The 13,432-nt window shown below is 43.0% G+C and overlaps 1 protein-coding gene across 1 annotated transcript in view; it reads left to right on the top strand.

The window, feature by feature from the left end:
• The window catches only part of ATRN (attractin), a 194,611-nt gene that overhangs the window by 167,378 nt on the left and 13,801 nt on the right, over window positions 1–13,432 (top strand). The window contains exon 27 of the mRNA XM_068402627.1: window positions 2,929–3,036. Coding sequence (XP_068258728.1) covers window positions 2,929–3,036 — 108 coding nt within the window. The remainder of the gene's footprint in view (window positions 1–2,928; window positions 3,037–13,432) is intronic.

Raw genomic sequence — 13,432 nt, 5'->3', positions numbered from 1 at the left:
ATTAGTTGTGTGATGTAGAAACCAAAGGTTTGCTTGAAAGAGCGTTGAGGTTCATTATTTTAAATCTCAGAGAGCCAGTCAGTCAGAATGAGGGTAAGCCAGGTTCTGGGGTATCTTGATCTTAACTGCTGCTGATTTCTAATGACATGCTCAATGTCATGGCTAGGGAAATGCCACAATTTCTCCCTTACAACATAATAAAATCGTTTAATTAAAATTTTGGCACGCCAAACAAATATCAAAGGATATATACGTGCACAGGTTAAACATGCACAGTGCGTGCCTTGGGGGAAAGAGTGGCATTCTAGTTACAGAACAGTTCTTTCTCAAATTTATTCTTAATTTTGGGGGGGAATTGATTTTGTGGCATGACTTGTGCTACACCAGACTTTTGGACAAGGAAGTTCTCCCTTAGGCATTTGCTACTTTGGTTGTAGCTTGGACCTTCGGTTTTACCTGGCTTGGCCACTGTTGTGCTGAGTGTTGGCTGGCTTTGGGACAACCCCAAAGGCGATGGCTTTCCTTGGCCAGTTCAGAAAGCGAAGGCAATAACATTGCTGTCAGCATTGCTTTTCCCACTGCTCGTGTAGTAGCACTCAGAGGCATCTCTGCCTTCGCAGCGCTGCTCGGGGGTTTATTTCTTGAAGCTACTATTGGCTTCACGAGGAGTCGTGTTGCCAAATTGCACATTTTCTTTAATAAACTAAACTTCCTTCAAAGAGCTAATAGCTTGTAGTTCGTAAGTCTCTTGGACATCTTCATCAGGACAGCTTGTTCCTTGATTTTATAGCCATTAAACAAAGCGCTTTATGATAGCTGAGGGGGACAATTGCAGGAACAACAACCCAGCAATCTGTTTCACACTTGCCTTAGCCTGCAATCTGCTGGTGCGCTTTAAATATTCGAAAACCCCTCGCGTTCTTTTACCCAAGTGTGAGTTGCACACAAGTTTGCTTGCAGATGCTTAGTACAGCTCCGTTTGTGTGAATTCGTTGGGTTTTTTGCTTTGTGACAGTATCTACAATCTGCTCTGAAATGCTTTTTTGCCACGTGCCTTTTATGGCAGTGAAATTTTTTTTTTTTTCATTAGAACCATACAGGCTTATAATACCCACCTCAAGCTTAGTTTCATCGACCTCATCGTACCTTCTTGCCACCTTGCCTGAACGCCAGGCTTGCAGAGACAGTTTTCTGCACCAAAAAAAACCCCAAACAAACCCAAAAGATGGCTTGACAAATAAAAGACCATAGAAGGTTTAAGAGTTTAGGAAAATGGTGATGTAATTACAGAATCACAGAATCAACCAGGTTGGAAGAGCCCTCTGGGATCATCGAGTCCAACCATTGCCCTGACACCACCATGGCAACTAGACCATGGCACTAAGTGCCATGTCCAGTCTTTTCTGAAAGACCTCCAGAGATGGTGACTCCACCACCTCCCTGGGCAGCCCCTTCCAATGTCTAATGACCCTTGCTGAGAAGAAAATTAGCTTTGTCCAAACGAGTTGCATGCTGGATAGCAGCATCTTCCTTTTACCTGTGTGCTGTGTCCCCTTCTGCTGGGCTGGATGGGGGTTATTTAGGGCACGATGCTTTTTGTGGTGTTTTCTTTAGCTCTTTTTGAGTGCTGTAAATGATCACTTAGGGCTTGGAGTGTCAAATTGCCCAGAATTAGTGGGGAAATGCGGGTGATGATGGTGGGAAGTATAGAGGGCATTTGGGGGTGCCTCAATCTAGCTTAAAAATAAGAGTATAACTAGTATTGCTGCAGCTAAGTAGTGATGCTTCTGCTTCTCAGAAGGGTTTATTAGACATTGGAATGGACTGCCCAGGGAGGTGGTGGAGTCACCATCTCTGGATGTGTTTAAAAAAAGCCTGGACATGGCACTTAGTGCCATGGTCTAGTTGCCATGGTGGTGTCAGGGCAATGGTTGGACTCGATGATCCCAGAGGGCTCTTCCAACCTGGTTGATTCTGTGTAAAGCTGTGTACAACAAGTTGCTGCACTTAAGGGTAAGACTGCTGGGTTTTTAACAAGCTATACAAAGTATACGCTGCTTGCCTTATTAAATAGGGGCACCGAGTCACATCAGACCCATTGCTTCTGGGAATTAGGGTTATGGCTTCTGCATCCACTTACAGGTTGTGTAGCTTGCTGTTAGTATTAGAGATCAGCCACTGAAGCCAAAAAGAAGCGTGTCCCCAGCTCAGCTAAAATCAAAATGCTGTTTCCAACCCAAGCGTATAGGAAGTGTCTTTTTTTTGTGTTAAAAAAAAAGGGAGCTGCATCATAACGCATAAAAGTGCTTAAGAATACAATCAAAAGATGTCTTGTGTCATGAAGGCTTGCAGAGATTTACCCAGGAAAAGGTTTTCTATTTTAATAAAACATATTGCAACAAGGGCATGCTTGCCATTTGATACATTTGCTGTGTTCGGAAAGGAAACAAACAATAAAAGGGATTATTCAATAGATGCCTGACAGCATTTTGCTAGTGCTGTTATAAAAAATACGAAATTCTTTCTCATGGTAGTTACGTACTGCTGCTACTTTAGTTCTAAAATGGTTCCCACAAATCCTATGGAGTCCTGTCATGCCCCAGACAGGTGTTGACAAACAACTGGGGTATAACGGCTTAAAAAGCAAATAACTGCTTTATGGAGACGTGAGCAGATGCGTTTTCCCTCACAAACGAGTCAGGCTAAGGCTGTGCATGTAGCTTTAGTTGCAATAACTCGTTAAGTTGTAGTAATGTGAATATTTACAGTTATCTGTCTGTACCCTTAAGCCCGTTAAAACACCAGGAGGTTATTTTTCCATATTCATTGGTATCCCTTCTTATTGGATAAAACCTCTCAGATACATGTTTTTTTTCATCTTTCTGTTGGAACAATATGATAACAATATTTTTCTGTTTATTAAATTAGCAACTACTCCGTGAGATGCAACAGATGGCCAGTCGCCCCTTCGCCTCCATCAACGTTGCCTTAGAAACAGATGAAGAGCCGCCAGATCTCATTGGGGGAAGCATAAAGGTGAGAGCTGGAGCTTTAGGGTGGTCGTGGAATAGAATCATAGAATGGTTTGGGTTGGAAGGGACCTTGAAGACCATCTAGTTCCAACCCCCTTGCCACGGGCAGGAACACCTTCCACCAGACCAGGTTGTGGTCCTTCCCACAGTTAATCAGGGATGCTTGTTTTAAACTGTGGTTAACGCAATAATCCCAAATCCTCTCTTGGTTGTATACCTGCAAGAAACCATAAGTCCAGGAGAGCCAACAGAGATCGTTTTCATTTGCTTTTATCCCTTTCAGGTACACATGTACAACTTTTGGGCTGGTTTAGATAAAAGTTACACTGTTTGTAGGGTATGAGATTTTATGTTTGCCTTGTTAGTTTTTATGCCTTGTAATAGAGCTTTACATGGTAGAACATTTGGCTAGAAATAGCTGTAGGTGCTGCAAATAGAAACCATTTTTCTGTTATCTCTCAAAGCAAACAGAAATATAATCGTGTGTATGTACTGTAACTGCGTTAACACATTTCTGATCATAAATATATGTTCAAATACATCTTGTGATGAGCAAATAGGAGTGTGAAGAAATCATTGTCTTGCACCAGGCTGGCATGTTCTTAGACACAACGCATATTTTTAGGGAAAGCATATTTAAAAGGAGGTTAATGTATTAAAAGATCTTTTTGATGTGATGCTTTGACTAGCAGACCTATATATAAAAAAGAAGAAATTAAGAACCTGAGAACAGTGATTATTTTTGTTTCCTGTCTAAGGTAGTTGGCTTTTTTATTTTATTTAGACTTAAGTTTTTTGGAAGTCTTCCTCATTAGTCCAGGCACTAAGTTTCTCGCCTTCTGTTACTGTGACAAGAAAGCAAGTTATGCTTTTCTATAAAAAAAGTGTGTATTTTAATTATTGTAAAGCACATGAAAACAATCTGCCCCCAGAACTTCTGTTTGGTGAGTAATAATATTTGAGTCTTGGCCTTAGTATCAGGAAATGCCACAATTAAGGTTGCCTGTGTAGCTTTAGCTCTTCCTTATTTATGTGTGAATATGGTCTTTCATGGCAAGTTGTAGTACTTTTTCCACCTGACTGGTGTCCTGCACCATGTTCTGGGTGGACCCTATGTAGAAGCAGCTTTTCAATATATAGTCTTAGTTTAATTATTTGTTCTGGTTATTTACGGTGTTCCATCCAAACCTTTAGTCCCAAGCTTAAATGATTCCTGTGATTGCCCCACATTTGAGTGCTTCAATGAATTAATTGAGTGCAACAATGACTTAATTGTTACCTTTCTCTGAAGTCAGGGATGACTGTCCCTGTTTTGCAGAGATGAACCTTGGAAAGTAGTGAAAATAAAGTAAAATTTGCAAAGGGACTCAGTAATTCGGGGTAATTGAGCGACTGGTAAGCTGCCCTGTCTCTGGGACCTCTCCTTGGAGGCTCTGAGTGGTTCTACTCCCCATTCACTTCGATTTGACTCCAGATCATTCAATTTTTCTGAGTTTTTATAATTTCTCTACTTCCATTACAAGGACGGTAGGCACTGGCAGTCATTAGCTGCTAATAGCTCACCAAGACTTGGAAATATATGCTTGTAAAATTGGATTGTCACTCAACAAATTAGAACGAGCCTTTTTTTCATTGCTTCATCGAAGAAGCCATGGGATGTGCATGGATGTTCCCATCGGGCTGGAGGTGGATTTGTGAGGCTGTAGCCTGGCTGCTGATGGTTTTGGGTTGCAATCTGTCTGTCTGGGGGCAATTCCCTTCCCCTCTTTCCATTTTCTGGAAATAAGCTAACTAAAAGCACCTCTCCTCTAGGATCAGGCCAGAACAAAGCTGTCCCAAACTTTTTGATCTCTCTGACAAGTTTGTCTACACTCAAAAACTACAGAGAAGACAGTAAACTTTGGATCTCTCATGTTCTGATTAGTGTGTTATTTCTCCTCTTGTTCAGCTGGCAGTGCTTTGACCTTCTTCATTTGGGCTTTGTTGTTCGCTCTCTCCTCCATACCTCTCTGCTTTTTGTTTTCTTCTCAGTTTCTTCTTTGATTATAGGAATGTTGAACTCTTCTCTTTTGAAGTGCTTCCGTAGACAGCACCCCAGAAAGGATTTCATATTTCTCTCACTTGCAGCTAAGCCTCCTTGCTTTCCCATGTCTGTCATCATCTTCCATATCTCACTTATCTGACCTCCTTGGGTTACTCAGGAATGGAGTCATCTTCCACATCTCATTGTCTGGCCTCCTTGGGTTACTCAAGAATGGATGGAGAAGCTGGCTTTAAACACAAGAAGACTGTGGGCAGATGTCCTTTTTCAGGCCCAGAAATCGTTACCAACTGCTAATTGCCCTTTGTGCTGATAACTCATACAAATGTTTCTTAATCCACTTCAAGCATAAATGAGAAGGTCTGATTCAGGCAAATAGCACAAACCTTGTACAGGAACCTGAAGCCAAGTAGGGAACGTGGACATGGATGATTGTGCCAGCAGGCAACTTCATCTGCTGGAGGATCTGGGTGCAGAACAAGGATACTTTTCCATGACAAGGAGAGTCACTAAATTTTGGAGGGTTTTATATAATTTTTTATCGTCTTGGAGAATTTGGAGGGGGGATAAAAGTATGCATAAAAGTCTGGAGTGTTTCAGGAAACTTGAAATCACCTGAGACTCAGGAAGCTTGTGGGTTGTGAGCAACTTGGAGAATGACCCTTCTGAGAAAGTCTGGCCTGTTGGATACTGTATATAAATTAATTTAAATAGAAGTGAAAAAGCAGTCTCAATATCTATGGTGTCAGCTTTGGGTTTTCTCCTTATCCCTTTTGCACCTGCATGGGAGAAAAGCTCTGAGCAGGAGGGAGCTGCAGGAAGATGGGTTGAGATGACACAGAAATGTGGAATTGCATTTTTCTGTGTGTTTTGTCTGTTCTTTAATTATTAGCCAAGAGTGAGGAGAAGTGTTGCTAGGTTGTTGGACTGTAAGCCATCCTCCAGCTACTCTGCTTTTTGCTGTATCAAAATTTGAGAGCGTTCGTTTTAATGCAAAAAATCCAGACTTGAGTTATCCTAAATACATTGATGTTTTTCTTTCCCCATGTGAATCAAAGCCTATGGTTAATAACGAGTTTATTTGAGGGTTACTAAAGGAGAAGAGGAAAATGGGACGTCTTGTCTGCAAGAGATTAATTTCCTTTTCCATTGTGCATAGCCAATTGGCAACCAGTGTCAGGCTAGTTCATCCTAAGCTAATGTTTTCCAGCTGGACAGTATTAGAACAGTGTTTTCAATTAGTATTTTTCCTGGGGTACTTAGAAGTAATAGAAAGTGATTTACCTGCAGGGAAACTGTTCATATTACAGTCTGCAGCTAGGCAACACGTAACTAGCTGCTTTGGTTTATTTTCCACACAACAAATACCCAGTGGATCACAAATCTACCACTAAATTTGCTTAGTTATTACAAAATCCATTGGCTTTTCTCTGCAGCTTTTTGTGTGTTCTGAGGTGCTGCCTATTGCAATTTTTTTTCGAAGAGTATTTACTGTCTCTGGGTATCTGGGACTCATCCAAGTGTCTGAACTGGTACTAGTGTAACTCAGGCTTTTTGAGGTCTTGTTATGTAATTAATCTAAGTCGTGTAGCCCTTTGCAATGATTCTTAGAAGAAGCTTTCCTGAAAGAATTCGGAAAGTTTTTAATTTTGACATTGATTTCCAGGTATCTTGAAGCTGGTATAAGCATGAAGCTAAGGCTTGTAGATTCTTGGGAGAAACACATACACAGCAAGCAAATGCTCAGCTTGAGCAAAACACCTACAGGATCAACAAGAAAATTGTTGCATTAGAAAAATTTATCCTTGAGTTGGAAAAAAAATTGTCTTGGAAGCTGTTAAAGGATTTGATAAACACACTTGTAAAACATTTGCCTAGCTGAGCTGGTCCGTCGAGCTGCCTTTGCTGTGCTGTGTTTAGGGATCCAACGTGTGAAGCCCGTGCTAAGAGGTGATGATTTTTGCATCTGTGATTGACAGGCTGTCCACATCTATAGTTGCCTCAATGGAGTGAGAGAAGTATTTGGTGAGCAAAATCCTTGTGAAGTTCATTTAGCGTGTTCTGTACCTTCATGCCGATGTGCATTTAATTCTGCTGTGTTAGGCTTCTGAGGGCAAAATAGCTTCGCTGCAAATCCTTAATCAGACACCAGCTCACCAAGCTGTCTGATTCCTTAAAAATAGCAGAAAAATCGATGGAAAATAGCATCTTACTTCAGTAATTAGTTTGCTTTGTTATGGAAGAAAGTGCTGTTGAGTGGTTTAAAGACTGCTAGAAGGTCCCATCTGTTCAAGAAGTACAGGGATGAAGTGGTGGGCTGATTGAGGAGTGGGCAAGGGATTCCACACATTTGTATTTTCAGTCAACTTGTATTTCACATGTAAGTGGTGACCTTGTTAAATTCCTTTTACGTTGCAATGAAGTCGGAACCATCAGTAATGAGCAGAGAAGTGAGTAGTCAGAAGTCCTGTGCCAGAGGGTGATGGGTTTGGGAAAGCTGCGGGGGTACCACTGCGGTGAGGAATGGTTTGAAGTGAACATCATCCAGCTCCAGCATTTCTACAGCATGACTTCATCTTCATTTTCACGTGTAGCTCTATGTTGGGCTGTTGAATGCGATGAGAGAAGTTAAGTGAAGAACAACTAACAGCCAAGAAACCGATTGGTTTTAGGGCTGTTATCCTGTTCTGCTTGTCACTCTTGGTGACTCATTTCCCCCTTAGTTCACGTGTTATTGACCTATTATTAGTCCATCAAATTTGCTGATGGACCAGCTTCCGTGACCCCTTTCCAACCCACTTCGCTGACAATGAGCCAGGTTAGCGTAAGCACGGCGAGCACAAAGTCTCCCACTTCACCGTGCCACCGAGCTGAAACTGAGGGTCCTTGTGCAAGCAGGCAGAGTTGGAAGGATGGCAGGCTTGAGCTGTGATACATAAAAGTAGTCTTAAGTAGAAATGGCCACGCTATCAAGATGCATTGAGGGGGGACAGAGCAGGGTAGGGTTTTTCAAGGGTGGTATAAATAAGCTGGAAGGGACAGTCATTCATTATCCTCAAAAGCATTATAGTTGGAAGAAGGGGATGAAACAGAGGGGGGAAAACATAAACTGAATAATCTTAATGTGATGTGGCAGTTGCTGGAGATGGTTCACGCGCAGCCTTCGAGGCCAGAAAGTCTGGTTTTATTTCGCCTGACCTGTCAAAGGCAGGCTGCTCGGGCTTGTTAGCTCGCCTTTTGAAATGCAATTTAATTTCTAATGTATTATTTCTGGGGTTTCTAGAATTTGCTGCTTCTAGGAGCTTTTCCCTGCATTAAAGCTAAGGCGCTCAAAGCATGTCAGCGTGTAGCTGTCTCCTTGTCTTTAGCAAAAGCACTTCCTCTCATTAGACTCGGTCCGTGTGCGTGAGCGCGTGGCAGGAGCCCTCCCGTGGCATCAGGGTGACGAGGGACACACAACGAGAAGCAGCATCCCAGCTTGTACTTTATATTTGGTATTAATTCTGCTTGTGCTGGCCCACTTTCTAATTCATGGACAAGTGTATGATCCCCTTTGAAGGAGTTGCCAGTGGTAAGGAGGGAGCGTTATCTGGGCAACCGAGGAGTGTAAAATGGATCACAGAATCACTGAATCAGTCAGGTTGGAAGAGACCTCTGGGATCATCAAGTCCAACCATTGCCCTGACACCACCATGGCAACTAGACCATGGCACTAAGTGCCATGTCCAGTCTTTTCTTAAACACCTCCAGAGATGGTGACTCCACCACCTCCATGGGCAGCCCCTTCCAATGACCCTTTCTGAGAAGAAATGCTTCCTAATGTCCAACCTGAACCTCCCCTGGCCAAGCTTGAGGCTGTGTCCTCTTGTCCTATCGCTAGTTGCCTGGGAGAAGAGGCCGACTCCCACTCCGCTACAACCTCCCTTCACGTAGTTGTAGACTGCAATAAGGTCACCTCTGAGCCTCCTCTTCTCCAGGCTAGACAACCCCAGCTCCCTCAGCCGTTCCTCGTAGGTCAGACCTTCCAGACCCTTCCCCAGCTTGGTCGCCCTCCTCTGGACTCACTCCAACACCTCAACATCTTTCTTGAAGTGCAGGGCCCAGAACTGGTCTTTGCCAAACAAAGTGATTCTATGATTTAAATTGTATAGGGGATGGCTGGTTTTCTTCCTCATGTCAAACTGTAGCTCCAGAATTTTTTTCCTGTGTCTAGCCGTTTATAGAAGTCACAAATATATAAGGAGTAACTTGTTCTCCTCTTGGTTTAGATAACTACAAATGCCATTTTGTCCACATTTAGCCCGTGCCCGGGGCTAAACAATAAACAGTTTTTGTCTCACCCAATGTCCCTTCCCCAAATGAGGAAGGGAATTGGGAAAAGGAGGGAAGACCTGTAGGCTGAAGTTGAACAGATTTAATGAAATGAAGAAATCAATAGAAATGACAACACAAAACTATACTGATCTACAGAGCACCAGCAAGTTGCTCCAGGAATCACAAGGAGGACGAGGGAGAAGGAAGGAGAGGCAAAGAGAGCAGGAAGAACCCCCCCCTCTTCCTAGCAAACCCTCTCTTTTGTAGTGAACTTGATGTCAATGATACAGAATACACCTGTGGGCCAGCCTGGGTCAGCTGCCCTGCATTTAACTGCTGAGGGCCTTGATCACCATGGCTGCAGTAGGGCCACCTCTGAGCCTCCTCTTCTCCAGGCTAAACACCCCCAGCTCCCTCAGCCGTTCCTCGGAGGTCAGACCCTCCAGACCCTTCACCAGCTTGGTCGCCCTCCTCTGGACTCACTCCAACACCTCAACGTCTTTCTTGAAGTGCGGGGATTAGCCGCACTAGAATTGCATGTAGTCTGGCTGTGATCCGTACTGCGAAAGCAACAACAAAAATACGTGATAAAACCTTCACCTAATGAATTATTTCCAGTTAACTAGTACCGGGTATCTTGTTTCGATTTCTGTTGCAAAATTAAGGACTCGGGGGGAAACTTTTGCCACTTCCATAATATAATATGGAATATAAATATTTGGAAGGGAGCTCCCACGAGATCAACAGAGACATCTGTTAAGCCTGCCTTGTATTTAGGGAATATTTGGTTGATAATTGAGATTTAACTAGTTTTAGATTTGAAGACTAAATTTTTCAGCAGGATGGACCCTGATTTCAGCTGATAAGGAAGAATTTGCTGGAGGGAGAGGAAGGAGCGCGAAGCTTCCCACAGGAGAGGGTTTTCTAAGCTCTTTTATCCCTCTAGTGCAAACAAGTGTCTCTTGTGATTGAAGGACTAATAACACCCGCAGCTTCTCAAAAACATTATAGGGGACCTATTTGCATTCCTTTATGCCAAGTCGTTGTTTTGTGTGTCTTGTGTTTGCAGTCTTCATCCAACTGTCCTATTTCATTGGGGTTTTTTTACTTATACTTTTTCATGTGCAAAAACCAACCAAGTGGTCAAAAAAGAACCAGAAAAATCCTGCTTTTTCGTTCGTATAAAATCAAAATAGATATCCACTGTTGGCTGTATAGATTTTGCCCAGATTTGCTACCCATGGCCTCGTCCATCCCATCGCCTCCCCAGGGCATCAGCAGAGAATTGAAAAAGAAGGGCGAGCGTTGGCTTATGTGAGCGGCGATGCTCAAAGGCGTGACGTGAGATTTTGTCATTTCAGGGTGACTGCTTTTGAAACACAAACTTGCCTAGCGAAATCCTTTCCTTCACCGAGAGCTTGTGCCTGTGTCTTGCTGGATCGACAACACGCATTTTAAAATAGAAAGCAGTTGCTAAATGTGTTGGGAGCGAACTCGGTGGTTTGTGTATGTGCTCCCAGTTAGTGGTAACTCAGGGTGCTCGGATCTGTGTTTTCAATTTCAGACTGTTAGCATTCATCTAAAAGCTTGAATATGATTCTTTATTTAGTTCCTCACAGGCCTGAACCCAGTGTTGGGGACGAGTCGGCCTCTTCTCCCAGGCAACTAGCAATAGGACAAGAGGACACAGCCTCAAGCTTCGCCAGGGGAGGTTCAGGTTGGACATTAGGAAGCATTTCTTCTCAGCAAGGGTCATTAGCCATTGGAAGGGGCTGCCCAGGGAGGTGGTGGAGTCACCATCTCTGGAGGGGTTTAAGAAAAGACTGGACATGGCACTTAGTGCCATGGTCTAGTTGCCATGGTGGTGTCAGGGCAATGGTTGGACTCGATGATCCCAGAGGGCTCTTCCAACCTGGTTGATTCTGTGATTCTGTAATTCATTCCCCAGCCCCTCTGTCACTTCCAAGGTAGATAATCAGAGACAAGGTAAATCTAAATTTTTAATCTAGACTCATTTACTGCACATTATTGCTGGAAGTTCATTCATCTCTGTCTTGGAGGACATACATATTACCCTGAGAATATGATTTTTAAAACTTAATACTCTATTTTTTATAGAAAATTACCTGTAACTTATTTTACAAATGTTCAGTCAGCTTTTAACGGCAAATTTAAAAACTTGCAAATGGAATTTGACCCTTTTTCTACAGAGTGAAATCATCTGAAGAAGTGGAATCAAATAATAAAGTTGAACTGTTTCAGTAACGTTCCTCTTCTCTTCCCCCACCGTAAGATTTTTGCCTTATTTTAATTTCCTTACTGGAAATTGAAAACCACGTGAGAGTTATTTGATCAAACCACAGAAATATGTTTTCTTGTTAAGGAAAAAAAATTCTCTACAGTATTTTTTTTAATACATTTTGAAAAGCAATATGCTGGCAGTATATTACAGAACCTACATAAAATTGATGCTGTGTTTTTTAAATTACACAGAATATTTATTGTTCTAGCCATTAGTTTTATGTGACACATTATTAACCTTTAGAATTTGTCGTATATAAGCAGCGTAAATAGAAATAACGAGATGAAATAAAAAAGAAATGTTCAGGTTGAACATCACGCCGTGCAACTTGATTGCAGAAAGCGTTTGGCTGTGAAATTGTGTCCCAAGGGAACTGGTGGTGCATTCCCCACCTGGGTCACCTAGAAGTAGCTTAGACAAAGTCCTGGAAAATGACCTGTTTGTGTAGAAACTCCTCCTGGAGAAGGTGGATGAATTAGATAACCTGCTAGATCTCTTACTGCTTTTAACTTCTATAATTGTTTAAGCTTTACACATATTGTGTATCAAAACTCATAAACAGCTGACATTGCTTGGCTTTTTAGTGCTGGTTTTGGCCAGTAAAGTCATCTACGGGAAATAGCTGAGAACACATTTCTCTGCCTCCAGGAACAATGGGATTGTGTCACCGCTTAGTAAAATACCATTAACTTTATCTTTTCATCCAAAAAAGGGTCGTCGCTGTTTCCAAGCACTGCCTAACACAGAACGGTTAAAAATGAAATGCTGCAGTGCCCCTTCCTGACGCTGCACATTGCCCAGTAAAGCGTGTTTAAATCTGTGTGCCGGGCTGGGAGGTCTCTGCTGGCTTTTTTTGGTCCTTGTTTGACGTTTGCACTATCCTGATTCCCAGTTGTTGGTTTCTTTCCACCGTTCCCGTTGATCGTCACTTTGCTGGTGTAGATGAGCAGTCAAAGACCGTTGCAGAAGAAAGGTTCAGGCTATCAGCTCTGTGAAGTTGTCACTCCAGCTCACTCAGAATGTTTCTTTGAGGACAAGGAGTAGCTTTAGGGAAGGGTGCCTGGCGGGTCACCAGCTGCGTTGTCTGTTCGTAGCACAGAGCACAGCGTCCCCTTCGCTGACCTCCATCCTGCTTACAACCAGCAGGGAGATATTCTTCTGGCTACGTGTTTCTTACTGCTGCTGTGCGTGTTATAGAATCACAGAATCATTTGGGTTGGAAAGGACCTTTACGATCATCGAGTCCAACCATTAACCCAGCACTGCCAAGCCCACCACTAACCCATGTCCCATCTACTCATCTTTTAAATCCCTCCAGGAATGGGGACTCCACCACTGCCCTGGGCAGCCTGTTCCAATGCTTGACAACCCTTTCAGTGAAGAAATGTTGGCTACGTGCAAGCGTGCTCTGTGTTTGTCAAGGGCACGGCTCCTGCCTGATGGGCTGTTGGAGGGCAATTTGGCTTGTATGGGTTGACCCACCACCGTTAATCGTGGTCTTCCTCCATGCCCTCCAGCGGCTGGGCTCTGCTCTCCCCTCTGTGCCCCCTTCCTGGTGTGGGACTGTGCTGTTCAGGCACCACGCAAAGCAGTGATCATGTGCCAAGTGTGTGAGGGATGCACCTTATTTGCATAGATTTGAATAATGCCTACTTTATTGTGCCATTAAGCCTTCAATAAAAAAGAATTGCTTCTATAATTCAACAATGGGTTTATCAAAACACTCTAAATGAAAGTCTCTGG

This window comes from Nyctibius grandis, chromosome 6 (genome assembly GCF_013368605.1).
Source record: "Nyctibius grandis isolate bNycGra1 chromosome 6, bNycGra1.pri, whole genome shotgun sequence".
In the NCBI taxonomy this organism is placed as follows: Eukaryota; Metazoa; Chordata; class Aves; order Nyctibiiformes; family Nyctibiidae; genus Nyctibius; species Nyctibius grandis.
Note: the sequence above shows the minus strand (reverse complement) of the source record. Positions and strands in the feature narration are given on the sequence as shown.